General features: G+C 39.1%; 1 protein-coding gene across 5 annotated transcripts in view; it reads left to right on the forward strand.

Moving 5' to 3' along the window:
- GABRB3 (gamma-aminobutyric acid type A receptor subunit beta3) overlaps nucleotides 1-13,931 on the forward strand; it is a 196,563-nt gene that overhangs the window by 166,032 nt on the left and 16,600 nt on the right. For all 5 annotated transcript variants that reach the window (XM_074858988.1, XM_074858990.1, XM_074858989.1 and 2 more), the window contains 3 exons: nucleotides 1,772-1,854; nucleotides 2,960-3,097; nucleotides 10,541-10,693. In XM_074858988.1, coding sequence (XP_074715089.1) covers nucleotides 1,772-1,854; nucleotides 2,960-3,097; nucleotides 10,541-10,693 — 374 coding nt within the window. The remainder of the gene's footprint in view (nucleotides 1-1,771; nucleotides 1,855-2,959; nucleotides 3,098-10,540; nucleotides 10,694-13,931) is intronic.

The raw sequence follows: 13,931 nt of genomic DNA on the forward strand, positions 1-13,931 counted from the left end.
TAAACTGCAGAGCAGCTGAGGAATTACTGTTCGTAAACTATTCCAGCCCACTGGGACAGCATCTCCCAGAAGGCAGCTGGAGTAAGTTTGACCTAAGTACCCTCCTGTTGTACAATATTTGGTACCTGAAAGCCTGTAGGACTAACATAAGGGTATTCGGAGGACACTCAGAGTGAACAGCGGTGACACAGACAAGATCATGCCATAGATAAGGCTGGGAAGGACAAAGGTCAGCTGTGTGCCTTTCTCACTGGCTACTGGTAGGAACACAAGTGAGAAGGTTTGCTGAGCAACAGATCCTTGAGCTTCTTCCTCTCCTAGCTCAACCTTGCTTTGGGCTCATACAACTGTCTCTCCTTGTGCAAAGAATTTATAATACTTTCATGCAAAAGCACCTTCTCAGTCAGAGAAGGTTGTCCTATGAGATAGTTGTAATGGTCTTAATCACTTACTTCGGATATTATGTAGTGATCCATCTGAAATAACCTATATGTTAAGGATAAGCATTCTTTCCTTCCTTTTCTGGGAGATTGGGTAGGGCATTCATAATAACAACATGGGGGTTGTTTACTGTGAAACAGGTGAAGAAGGGCACCAACTATTTTTCTCCTCTTGAAATGCTGCCCCTGAATGTTTAAGTAGTTTACCAGATTAGAAGACTAATTTCAGAAGGTTAAGGTATTAAAGGGAAATCTTCAAAATGGAGAAAACACATGAACAAAACTTTAACACTGAGGGTTCCAGCTTTTAGAGGTATGTTTAAGGCATTTCCCCTCTTGTATTATTGGCATAAATTATCACCAGAATGTTATTTGTTTAGAAACTAACTGTGTACAGGGTCCATCTCTTGTTTATATCAGAAAAGGATCAGTAAGGAGTGGACCTAGTCAGGGCCAGAAGAGAATTTAAATGTGAAATTTATATGAAGCCATTGTAAAAAAAAAGATACATAATAATGTACATACTCTTGATGAAGGCTGTGATTCAGCAAAACACTGAAATACACTGAAGATTGTGAACTTATGCTTATATCTGTCTAATATATAAATCCATTAATTTAAAAATAAAATGCGAATGCTGTGTGAAGCTGTTAATACAATTGTTTTGATTATACATGTGTATTGTTGACACTCCTAATATACAAGAGCTTGAAAAATGCAAATTCATCAATAGTGAAATGTTTTGCAAAGTCATCTTTAGTGTGCACATTGTCTACATTGAAGATAGAGAAGCAAAAATGTATTGTTATTTGGGGAGAGAATTTAAAATTCAATACGGCGCTTCATTACAAAATCCTCTTTAAATTTGAAAACTAGAGAAGTAGATGCAACTTTGAAACAAAGCGCTTTGCTGGACGTAAAACATCTTTTCAACATTTCAGGTTTTTTCTAGAGCTGCTACAAAACCAAGGAATCAGTTATTGACACAGGTCTAATCATTTTGACATTTGTAGCAGACTTGTTTTGCTTCACATTTTCTGATATAAAGTCATATTTTTTAATCTCAGCAAATGTTTGTGTAATATTTGCGTATGCGGATAGGTCCATTGAACCCCAAAGGGACTGGTTGCGTAAGGGTAAGTCAGAGTGAGTCGTTCCATTGCAGGCAGTGTAACCACTGTTGTATTAAGGTGCTGCTTAATGTAAAACCATGGACCAGATTCTCAATTATTGTAAACTATTCTTTGGAGAGTCCTCACTTTGAAAAATAAGCAACAACAAAATCTGGATTATTGTCTGTACAGTAATTCTATTTAATGTTTGTATTTCAGAATCACAACCACTGCAGCTTGTATGATGGACTTGAGAAGATACCCATTAGATGAGCAAAACTGTACTCTGGAAATAGAAAGCTGTACGTACATAAGAAAATGCATGTAAAACCTAGTTCAGATGCGGGGCAGTTTTCCTTTTGTAGAACTGTGTAATATTTAAACTGGTATCTATAAACACTATGTGAATCATGTAATTATCACCCTTTGGATTTTTTGTTTGGACCTTTAAAAAAATATAAGGGGACATCTATTTCTAGATGTATGGATATATCCTAGAAAAATGGGTTTAGGGCAGAATTAAGTCATTTATTGCTCCAGCCTGACTTGGCAGAGGCAATGACTGGATGCTTTTCTTCAACACAAGAGAATGAATGTTCATATTTTAATCAGATTCATTTTCAAGAGAGAAAACACTGTGATATCATTTTCTTTCAGTATGTTTTATTATGCATGGATGATCTTGCCACAGGACCCCCCCAGACTTTCAGATCCACCCCTTTTACTATTTACAGTTGTGTTCCAAACAGAACCAGATTCTCTCTTCCACCTAGTCGTGTCGTAGGATTGCAATATTCAGATGTATATTTGTGCTTCAAGTGTTCCTGCTCCATTTCTGCTACTGGCTGGAGATTGTGGCCATATACAGAAAATACTAGTATGTATTCTGTATTCAGCTGTAGTCCTCCACTACAGAAGCTAATGGAAATGGTGTAGCTCACACTCTTTAGTGTGAGTGGAAAAGATCTGCCCCAATTATGTTTGTCTGTATTCATTGAATAATCCACCTTCTTCTGGTGATTATCAGCATAAATATACACTTGGTTTCAGTGCTAAATGCATATGATGTCTTAAATCATGCTAATCTGCAATTTTGCAGATTGTTGAGTAGCATTTTCTGTCTCATTGGGGCTGTTAATCCCCATGTAAATTTTATGAGAGTGATACAAAAAAAAAAAAAAAAAAAAAAGAAAGAAAACAGAGTATTTCGCCTCAAACTCCTGGGCAGACTGTAATGGCTCAGCTCTTCAGGAGACCTTCCCACAGGCATACAGAACAAAATACCATACAGCACTCCAGCTGTTCTGATTCTCTTCATTGTTTCAAATTACAAACTCTGTGTACTGTGTTTGAAGCTACATTTGAGTCTGCTGTTATTTCTGACTTACTCTCCTGCTTTGCCCGCAGATGGCTACACAACTGACGACATAGAGTTCTACTGGAGAGGTGGAGATAACGCAGTCACTGGCGTGGAGAGGATTGAGCTTCCTCAGTTCTCCATCGTGGAATATAGACTGGTGTCAAAGAATGTTGTCTTTGCCACAGGCAAGTATTGTAATTTGCCCATTTAGTGTTTAATTTCCTTGTGTATGATAATTACTGTTTTATTAATCATAATTAATCATAATTAATCATAATTATATATAGTCTGTGTTGTGTGTTTAGCTAAAGAAATTACTTGATAAAGCTTGGAGGTAGGAGCCTATGAAATATAATTTCTTGATTATTTTTCTTTTTCTTATGTGTGTGATACTTAACCAGACACCTAAATATCTATGATCTAAATAAATATGAAGTCGTTCACCTCTGAATTATGAGTTTAAATGTAGCCTACGGGGTTACTGATCATACATCAGTATGTTTTGGCATACTAGGTCAAAAAGCCACCATTTTTATGAAAAAGTTATTGTTGTATAGTGAATGTAAAGTCTTTTGTATCTTGATTTCCACTGATGCGTATATAGTACTGTATACATATCCAGTGCGTTTGTCATCATTGTTAAGATGCTAAAATTCAATCCCTATGTTTCCTCCTTGTTTCCTTGAAGATGTAATAAAAGTTACTGGTAACTCACAGATGTCTTCAGGTGACAAAGCACAATGTTGATTTACGTGTTTAATATTAGATACCAGCATAGGAAAATGATGTTATGTGTGACAAGACCAAAGCAACACAGCCATCAGCAAGTGTGGGGCCACTGTTTGGGACCTCCAGATTTTCAGTGCTCTTCAGTCCATGGAAGTGTGCTGTTCCATCTGTCCCAGCACACTAGAACAAATGAAGCACAGCTCTATTATGTTTGTAAGCATCACTTCACCCACTCTTTGGACACAGCATCTGTTTCAAAGTACACAGAAACACAAGTTGTATTTCAGAACAAAATGTAAATATTGCTGGGATTGAAATTAATATGACAGGGTTTGCCAACTGTATATCATTGTGAATGGAAGGGGTTTTTTTCTGTAGAGAAACAGATACTCTAATCCTATATCCTTCTGTTCTGCAGCTAGTGTGACCTTTAGCAGCCAGGGCTGACCTGCCCCTCCACAGGACTGGATATGCTTTTGTAGGATGGCTGTTTTGGACAACAGTGGGAATACAGAGAATTTATAACAGTCCAAAGCCACCTTTTAGTTCAGTATGAAATATTTCAGTAAAGGCATGATTTAGTAATTTAGAGATGAGAGAGGTTTGTTACATTCAGGAAAAAGAGAAATACAAAGAGCTGTGAGACAAGTATGAGAAAGAATGAAAACTAGGAGTAGACATTTATATGACTGACCAAATTTTCAGAACTATAACAATGCTTTCCAAAAAAACTTGTGGAAAGGGTAAAAAAGTCTCACGCTTCAGAGTTTAAGACAGCTTGACATTAGGGAGTAGGATGAGACATCAAAGAGAACAGATTCCTCCACCTTTCTTGTACCATTTTCTGAAGCGTATGATTTTTGTCACTGATGAAGACACAATACCAATTTTACTATTATTTTGGTACTGGACATTATGAAAATGCTTGATTAATTATGATATTTTGTGACAAGTATTTCCATGCAGGGCAAACATCACATTTGTTTCTCAAAACCACATATTTAATTCTAAATCTGAAGCATGCTAGTGAATCTGACAGATAAAGCCAGCACAGTCTTTTCAAATTTCTTCTCAAGACCCTACTTTCTTACAGTCCTAGTAATTAGGGTCAGTTTCTACATTTTTGTGGAAAGTAAGTTGGGTATGCTTTTTTTTTTTTGGCTTTGAGGTTACTGAAGTCTCAGGGGAAGATATTGGTTCTTTGAGCACAATATCTCAGTGAACATTTCAGAGATTTCAGTACTAGGGTGCTTTGATTGTATAAAACTAAAAGAAGACTTCAGAGTCATGTCATAAACCACTTTTGGAGTAATTTCTCCTACCCTCCATGAGGAACAGTGATGTATAATCTTGCGTTACTTATGCAAATGGAAAAATCTGTTCCCATAGTTACTATGAAGAAGCAACGGTAAGCATGTTAAAAACCCCATAGATAATGACAGAAAGCTGTGCGGGGCTGCATGAATACTGAAGGAACTGCATGCATATTGAAGCATAACATTGGAATTAAAAATTTTCTTGCCAAATTAGCAAAACAGGTCTGGAAAAAAAGTATAAAAAAGTCAGTATGGACAAGTGCAAAATACAACATCTGTACAACTAAATATTCCTATCCAAATTCAGGATAGGGAATACCAGGTTAGGCCAGGGTTCTGCATGTAGAAATCTGGGAGTTGCTGTTGATCTCAGACTGAACATGAGCCAATAACATCTTTTGGGAAAAAAAAACAACAAAGCAATCCTGTAAGGAGTCTGACTTGCATTGCTAAGGCCTCAGCTGAGTATTTGTGGTCATGGATAGTGCTCTTCAAGACAGTTGTGGAGCAATAGAAGAGGGTCTGGGGAAAATTAGTAAGTATGAGTGGAAGTCTAAAAAATGGAATACCTGAGGTTACCAGAGAAACAGATATAATCGTGTAGTTTACAAAAAGAGAACACTTGGTGGGAATTAAATAAAAGTCTTCAACAGTCTAGAAGATAAAGACACGGGCAATATCCTGTTCTCTTTATTCCTGATGGAAAGAAGAGGAAGTAGTATTTAAATTGCTAAATTGCTATGAAGAAGAAAAATCTGGTTTAACTATCCTTCTGACACTAGCTGAAGGCCATACAGGCTACCATAAAGCATCTAAAGTGGCACTGGATGCCTGTGTGTCAGTTACTGATTTAAGCCCAAAGTCAAATTATATCAAATCAGTACTGTCAATGGAGTCTAAAGAGCTATTCAGCTCTTGAACACCTCTATTCTGTTAAGTGAATAGCTCATAGGACAGTATTCAGTTGCCTAAACATAGGTATCTGGTGCCTCTTGAGATGCTGTAGAGCATCCTGCTTAGCAGTTAGGCTGCTGTTCTGGAGTCTTACAGTCTTGTGTCCTGTGTGACAATCTAGCTTCAGAATTAATTACTTAACTAACATTAAGTTCTACTCTTCAGTAGCCTAATGCATCTCAAATGGCATTAGATACATCTGTACAGGCAATTAAATCACACCCTTAGAATCAGCTGGCTGTAGGTCTAGATCTCCATGGTTTACACTGAGAGCTTATGCAACATCCATGTATAAATATCTACATGCAAACACCTGAAATTTAGTGCCTAGACCTGTGAGCTGAATCTGCCTCCTAAACGTTTGTTATCCAGAAATGCTAAGAAACTGAACAGGAATGGGGATATGTAAAACACCACGTAAAAGCTTCAAGATGCATAGCAATCACAGCCAGATTAGCAACCTGTCAGTAAGAGGAGGGTAGTCTTAAAAGATTTGAAAATTAATTATTTGCTGTATTTTGAAAGATCAATTTATAAAGTACATTTCCAATTAGCCGAAGAACCTTCCCAGAAGAACAGATTAAAATAAGAATTCTGTAAGTGACCAACTCTGTTATCTTGGTTCATACTCGGATAAAATAGCAAGAGACCAATTTAGCCTTGGAGCTAGGTATTTCAGCTTGCTAGCTTTTAATGAAATTGAAACAGAAACAAGTAATTACTTTTTACCAGGTGCCCAAATATATGAAAGAGGAATATTTTGGGCTCAGTTATTGATTAAGTATTTGTTTCCATGCCTGCATTCTCAATACTGTTGTTAGATTTAAATACTTCAGGCCAAATTCTGTTAATTCTGTACTATTTGAATTAGCCCATAGACATCAACATGTTATATGAAAGGGGAGGAAGGGTAACAAATGTGGTCCCTGAACAGCAACACTGTTCTTTAGGCAAAAAACAAATGTTAACAACTAGAATTTCCTTGTAATTAATCTCTAAATGGACTGAGCCTTAATTGACAAATCACTATCCAAGCATAATCAGGCAAGTAACAGTGTAATTGTTGAGTTCACGAAGAAATCAATTTTTATTAAATAAATTACACAAGATGGCTCCTTCTTAGATAAATAAAGATCTAGGCTTACAGTCCTTGTTTGATGCAGGTTAGGACCCATCCTTTTCACTGAGCTTTAGCCATCCAGACAAAGAGGGGGAAATAAGTAGGGGAAATAAGGAATGTTCCTTCTTTTAATTCTTTTTTCCACAGATTCTTGTGGTCTGTTTTCTGGAGATGAGATATTATAGCAGAGATGGCAGGTTGGAGGCAGGGCTAACAGATCATCTGTGAAGGCATAAAAGCAATACAGGTGAAAGTAATACAAACTTTTGTAGTCTCAGGGAGACCTACCTAAAGGAGAACTCTGGCTGCACAGTATGAAAAAACAAGGCTACCAGTTCATGTTTCAGTTTCAACCTGAACTGTACAAAGACTATTCCGAAATTTCCTGAGATCCAGACCTCCCAATAAAATTTGAGCTTGCAAAATCACCACAAACCACGGTGGCATTCTACTTACCTCTGTGAAACTGAGCAATGTGTCGACTCCAGTAAGTAGCTGTAGTGCCAGCAAGACTTTTGGTTAGATTGTCCAGGAGCCACAGAACCTCAAAACCTACCCTGACACTTCCAGGGCTGGGATTCATCTTTCTCTGATTTAAGGTGAATATAATTTCAGTGTTTACTGAACAACTAGGTATCTTAGTTGATGGGAATCTAGTCAATACAGTCGATGAAGTCTGGAAACAAATTCAGTCCACCAATAGGAATCTATTTTAGGAGGAGATGGATAATTCTATAGGTTTCATTTACTAGATTGACTAGATGAACTGACTCTCCTGTAAATATAATTGGAGCTTAGACATCTAGCTCATGTGTATGCAGTTCAAGTGAGTCTCTTAATCAACTGCTATTGGAGGTTGCGTAGGACAGCCTTCTTCATCTCCAGCTGCTGATCAAAAAGATGTAGGGGCTCTGTCATATCCACCACCTGCAAGCTGGTGTCTGAGATGTCATAGGGAATCTCAAAAGGAACAGTGCACCTTCAGATTCATAGCTAAATATCTCTTGTTACAGTGCAACCCCCACAGGAAGACAGACAGCACTGACAGCTCTGGCCCTAGGTATAGTTCTTGGATTTCTAGCTTCAGCATAAAGAACCCAGTGCTTGAAACAACTTTATGTTGATGTCTCTGGCCTTGAGACAATCTGGAGAGTCCACCTTTAAGGCCAGGTCCCACAAGTTTCAGTAATTACCTTATCTCATTAGATGGAGATAGTGATGAGGTAATAGGTGATGGTCCTGGGTGAAGCATTTGAGATAAATGTCTGAAGTTTGCTCAGTTATACTGTTTCTCAGTTCAGGATTTCATTACTGAACATCACTGACATATGTGACATGTTACTTCTCTCCACTGTTGACACACACTTCCTCTGTCCACACCTTTTTCCCTGCCTTATCGATAGCAAAGTGCTCTCATCTTTCTCTGAGGTTCTCCAATGCATCCAGGGTCCTTGGCATTGGAGCAGCCCAAGAAGAGGCTTTGATTCAGTGTTTCATTTTCACTGAACCTTCTTGCATGAATCCTTCAGACTATTTATCAGAAAATCAGTATTCTGTGTGAGATTTTTCAGTCATCACCTCTATCAATGATATTCTGCAGACACCCAAACCTGGACAGGACTTTTGGAAAGAAAGAGATTTACAGAGCATCCTTTGCATGGGTGGTGTATTATATGAAATAATTTTCCTCAGCAGAGCTTTATAAAGATTTCTGTCAGATGCACTACTCTTATTGCAGAAAGGTCATCCGGTCTGCTACATTTTTAATGTATTTCATGATGGCAGGGTATGCTCCTGTTTTATTTACCTAGTCTGCAGACACAGGGCCATGGAAACCGTTTTATGAGAAGCTCAATGAAAAAGATAATCTTTGTTAGCAAAAAAGCAGGTATGGTTTCAAAGAGAGAATTTGTCTTTTGACATGAAATGTTCATTAGAAGATGAAGATGTTAAGCAAGCTAAAGTCTCAATGATTCTTTGCTGAAAATTTTGTTGACTGCTTTAGATAGAAAACCTTGGTCTGATTTTCATGATGAAATAAATTATTCTGACTCCACCAATATTCTTCTATTGGTGAAACTAGAAGGCATTTCATCCTGAAAAAAATTACTAGTGATTCAAGTAATCACAGCAGCCAAATGCATCTACCAGATATTTCTTTTTCCAGTGATAGTTCTTCTGAGATTAATAAAACAGTTAAGGATAGTTGCATAAAGTTGGATACTCCCTGGATGCTTCTGCTGCCTGGAAATGGTGTAGCATTTTTTCTGTCATATGACTCAAAGTATACCAAACTATCAGGAATGTGATGAAGAAAAATCTGCAGTTTTCTCTTCCTTTTTAAGCTTTCTCTCTCAGGAAATCCCATCATTCTTGTGTATATGGGCAAATGTAATTTCTTATGCTCATATCCAAACATATGAACATAATTTAAAGGGAAGTTTGTAATTTGTTTGTTTCTAGATGTAATCTTTCATATCTTGCACATGTTTGTATTAGAATGGGTGGGATGTGATCTGATATCAAGTTGAGACCCCAGTATGTTCAGAAATTTTTTTACGATGTTGACTATAACTAGAGCTTTTAGATGAGCTATTTATTAGAAGTATCATGTCTGAGACTTGTAATGCAAACACTAAAATCATGAAGCTAATGTGTGAATGACTACTTTTTCCTTGTACAGCTGTACTCAGATTTAATCCTCTTTGCATTTGGTGAAAGAAGTCACAATTTTTTAAACGGAGATTTCTGAATATATAAAATACATTCAGTAAGATTAACAGCAATTTTGAAATACACCAGTTTGAAGTTAAATAATAAAATGTTTTGTTTGAAATGTTGACATTGAGGTTATTATTTTTTTATTATTTATTTGCTCCAGTTGTAACAATTCATGAATCCTATATGTATACTGTATATATATAAACACACATACAAAATCATCTTTGTTTTGCTTAAAATATTTTTGGAAGAAAAATTCTGTCTGGCTCTGATGTTAGAGGATCTGGTCTGAAGGCTTTTCATCACTGGGATTCATTACAATTTATTTTTGACACCACAGGTAGCATGTTTCTCATAGTTCAGATGTAATTAAGAATTGCCATCTCATGAACAACTCTTCCATGTAAATAAAAAACTGCACATTACTAATCCTCTCAATATAAATACTATTCATAAAACTGTGTATTTGAATAAGCATTTTACTTGGAGACCTAAGCATCTGTTTTTAAAAACTAACCGGTGCTCACCCATCTGTTCAATGATATAGAATAATTTACGCTCTCTCTTTTCCTCACAAATACAAATTGGTTGGATATTACTATATTCACTGCAAGGTTTCTTTTAATACCAAACAGTAGTACAGTGAAGGTGTTCTCCCTACTGTTCTGCAGATGTCATACTACCCCATAAAATTAGCATGCTTTAGTTTCTACGGAAACTGAAGACAACTATCTGCAAGTGTCTTCTCTTCAGTATAAATAACACTGTTTTCCCCTCCCTTTCCTCAGGTGCCTATCCAAGACTCTCACTGAGCTTCAGGTTGAAGAGAAATATTGGATACTTTATTCTCCAAACCTACATGCCCTCCATACTGATTACCATTTTATCATGGGTGTCATTCTGGATCAATTATGATGCATCAGCAGCAAGAGTTGCCCTTGGTATGTGCTAAGAATGAGTGGGACATTAAAATGTCAGACTGAATGTAGCCTTCAGAGGTTGTTAAAGACTGCAATGTGATGTCAGTGTTTTGATATTCCAAAATCATTTACGTCAAAATCATGTCATCCAGTATTGCCTCAAAAGTGATGTTTTTCCCTGCATGCAAGAATGTAGCTATCACTAACTCTCTGACATGAGCAGCTCATACTGGTCCCAGCCTTGTTCTCATCAAAGTTAATGTTGTTGTCAGTAGCTCCAGTGAGGGACCAGCTCCAGAATCATACTCCAGGGGCTTGAGCATGTAGTCCAGCTCCATGTGGGAAGACAAGTGTGGCTCCAAGCTGCCTCCTGAGGTCTGGGGTGCTTTAACTGACAGTGGCAGGAACAGACCTCAAGAACCGTGTGCTGGTTCAGAACACAGGGGCATATCAGCTATGGACCATGACATCCCGCCTAACCCTCAGAATGCACAGTATGCTAAGTGTATTTTTATGACAGCTTAAAGTGCTGTTTACCTCATGACATAAAAACACAGATTTGGCACAGGTTGGTGATCCCTGTCCAAGACCTTTTCAGATCAAAGTATCCTTTGGATAAGGGAAGGTGGCTTCACAATATCTCACAGGAAATATTTCATCTATTACACAAGCATACTCAGACAAGGAAGATTAAATGGATCAAGATTAAATGGATCCATAAATCCTTATGACTACTGCTGCCTCTCCTCTCCTCTCCTCTCCTCTCCTCTCCTCTCCTCTCCTCTCCTCTCCTCTCCTCTCCTCTCCTCTCCTCTCCTCTCCTCTCCTCTCCTCTCCTCTCCTCTCCTCTCCTCTCCTCTCCTCTCCTCTCCTCTCCTCTCCTCTCCTCTCCTCTCCTCTCCTCTCCTCTCCTCTCCTCTCCTCTCCTCTCCTCTCCTCTCCTCTCCTCTCCTCTCCTCTCCTCTCCTCTCCTCTCCTCTCCTCTCCTCTCCTCTCCTCTCCTCTCCTCTCCTCTCCTCTCCTCTCCTCTCCTCTCCTCTCCTCTCCTCTCCTCTCCTCTCCTCTCCTCTCCTCTCCTCTCCTCTCCTCTCCTCTCCTCTCCTCTCCCCTCCCCTCCCCTCCCCTCCCCTCCCCTCCCCTCCCCTCCCCTCCCCTCCCCTCTCCTCTCCTCCCCTCCCCTCCCCTCCCCTCCCCTCTCCCTCTCCCTCTCCCTCTCCCTCTCCCTCCTCCTCCTCCTCCTCCTCTCCTCCTCTCCTCCTCTCCTCCTCTCCTCCTCCTCTCCTCTTCCTCTTCTCTTCTTAAAACAGGAATATATTCCCTAATTCCCTTATTTTTCTGATACATACCACAGCAAACCAGGACTCCAACCCATGACCATATGATTCCCCACCTCTGTACCCTGCACCTTTCAAGATCCCACATACACAAAGCAGGCTGGGCAGCCACAGCTATACCTTTCTGCAATACCATATTACATCCTAGCATCTGATTTTGGGTAACTGAGGATATTGTAGATTAACTGCAGTTACTCTACAGAAATTCTACAGATACTGTGGATTAGCTGGTGTATGGGCATGACACAATCTGTCATTACCACTCTGGAGCTAGTGCATGTTCAGCAGATTGCAGATAAGTAGTAGCTTAATGGGAGATGGGACACAGAGTCCAAACAGCTCTGATGTATTCTTAAATGAACTACTGGATACCAAATCCACCCTGGAGACATTATGACCGAGTGAGGGAAGCATTTCAGACACATCAGTCAGCATCTAGATTTTACATACTGGCCAGGACTGCAGAGAACAGATGGTTATACAGAAGTTACCAAGCCCAGTGACATTTCATGCCCTTCTGTAATGGGTTCACATTTTTTTCCTTGTTTAAGAAACAGGACTGTCTCATGTGGCCTATTTGTGTTTGGCATGTTCATCAAGTACTGTACTGTGATAACACAAATATTAGAACAAAAGTCAGAGAGTACATTCCAAGCAAGCTCAGGAGCCCAGATGTTCTATTTTCAATTGATAGAAGGTACTTTTGAGAGGACAAAAATCCATCTAATAGGTTCTTCTGAGTAAACAATTAAGAGCCTTGGTGATTATGTCTTGTATCACCTGATGTTTGTATAATGAAGTTCAGTACCATGGGTCTAATCCTATGTTCAGTATAGCCACTCTTATGAGTCTGAAGCTGATATGAAAAGGTATCAAAGTTTAAAGGCATTATAGCACCTTTGGACATATGTAACTAGCTCCAAAAAGCTCATTTCAGAGGAGGATAAGGCCTGATGGCTTAGGTATTTGTTAGAGGAAGAACTCCCTGTGCAATCCTTAGGGTCATGGAGAGAAGCTTTTAGTCAACTCCTGCAGGAAGCCTGTGTTCTTGGAAAGAGCCTGATTTTAGTTCATTCACTTCCATGTTTTGCTCCTGTGCCGGGTCACTCGCTGCACACACTGTCTGTGGTCCAGGCTGCACTGAACCAAGTAATTCCCTCAACAGAGAAACAGAGACATGGAGCAAAGGCCAGCTCATTCCAGACTATGTGCTATAGACACTGCAGGTAGAGACTGATAAAGGGCGGATCTCAAGAGAAATACTCAAAACCATCAGTTCTGTTCAAAACTGAGTTTTTGCTAGTTAGCCCTAGAAGTTCCTAAATTCAGTCCTTTGAGTGAAAAGAAAAATAATCTCAAGAGTTCTCAGTTTTCGGAAGGGCTATAATCACGTGATTATCCTGTTTTGTATGTGATAGGTGAGTGTCAGCTGCTTGTCCTCCAGCTGTGCTTTAAAATACTTTATTGAACTTCAGAAGGGCATTTGCCTGCGGGGTGCCAGCAGAATCTCCCAGAGGACATACTTCCTTTTGGTTAGTGGTAGCCACCTTTCTGTTCAGTGTCATTAATCTTCTGGATCACCAAGAGAGCCACCGAAATCTCCCCGTGTGGTGTTTAAGGACTTATCTCTAGAATCACGATTACAGACTGGGAACAGACATCAAAAATGTGGGCATTATAACAGCCACTGGGCAAGCTTCTAAGTCCCTTCTTGACCTAGGCTTTGGTAAGCATCTGTAGGATGATGGTGAGATGCCAAGGAACCTGTGGGATTTCTGATACAAAAATCAATTTGATCTTAGGTAGCTTTTGGAATCCCTTATAGGAAGCAGCAGCAGGTAATCCTACAAAGAAAGAAGCTAATTCAGGCTAGAGAAATCCCTTGGTCTGCAAACGTGTGATAGTGTTTGCTGCAGTCCTCCAGC

This window comes from Strix uralensis, chromosome 2 (assembly GCF_047716275.1).
Source record: "Strix uralensis isolate ZFMK-TIS-50842 chromosome 2, bStrUra1, whole genome shotgun sequence".
NCBI lineage: Eukaryota > Metazoa > Chordata > Aves > Strigiformes > Strigidae > Strix > Strix uralensis.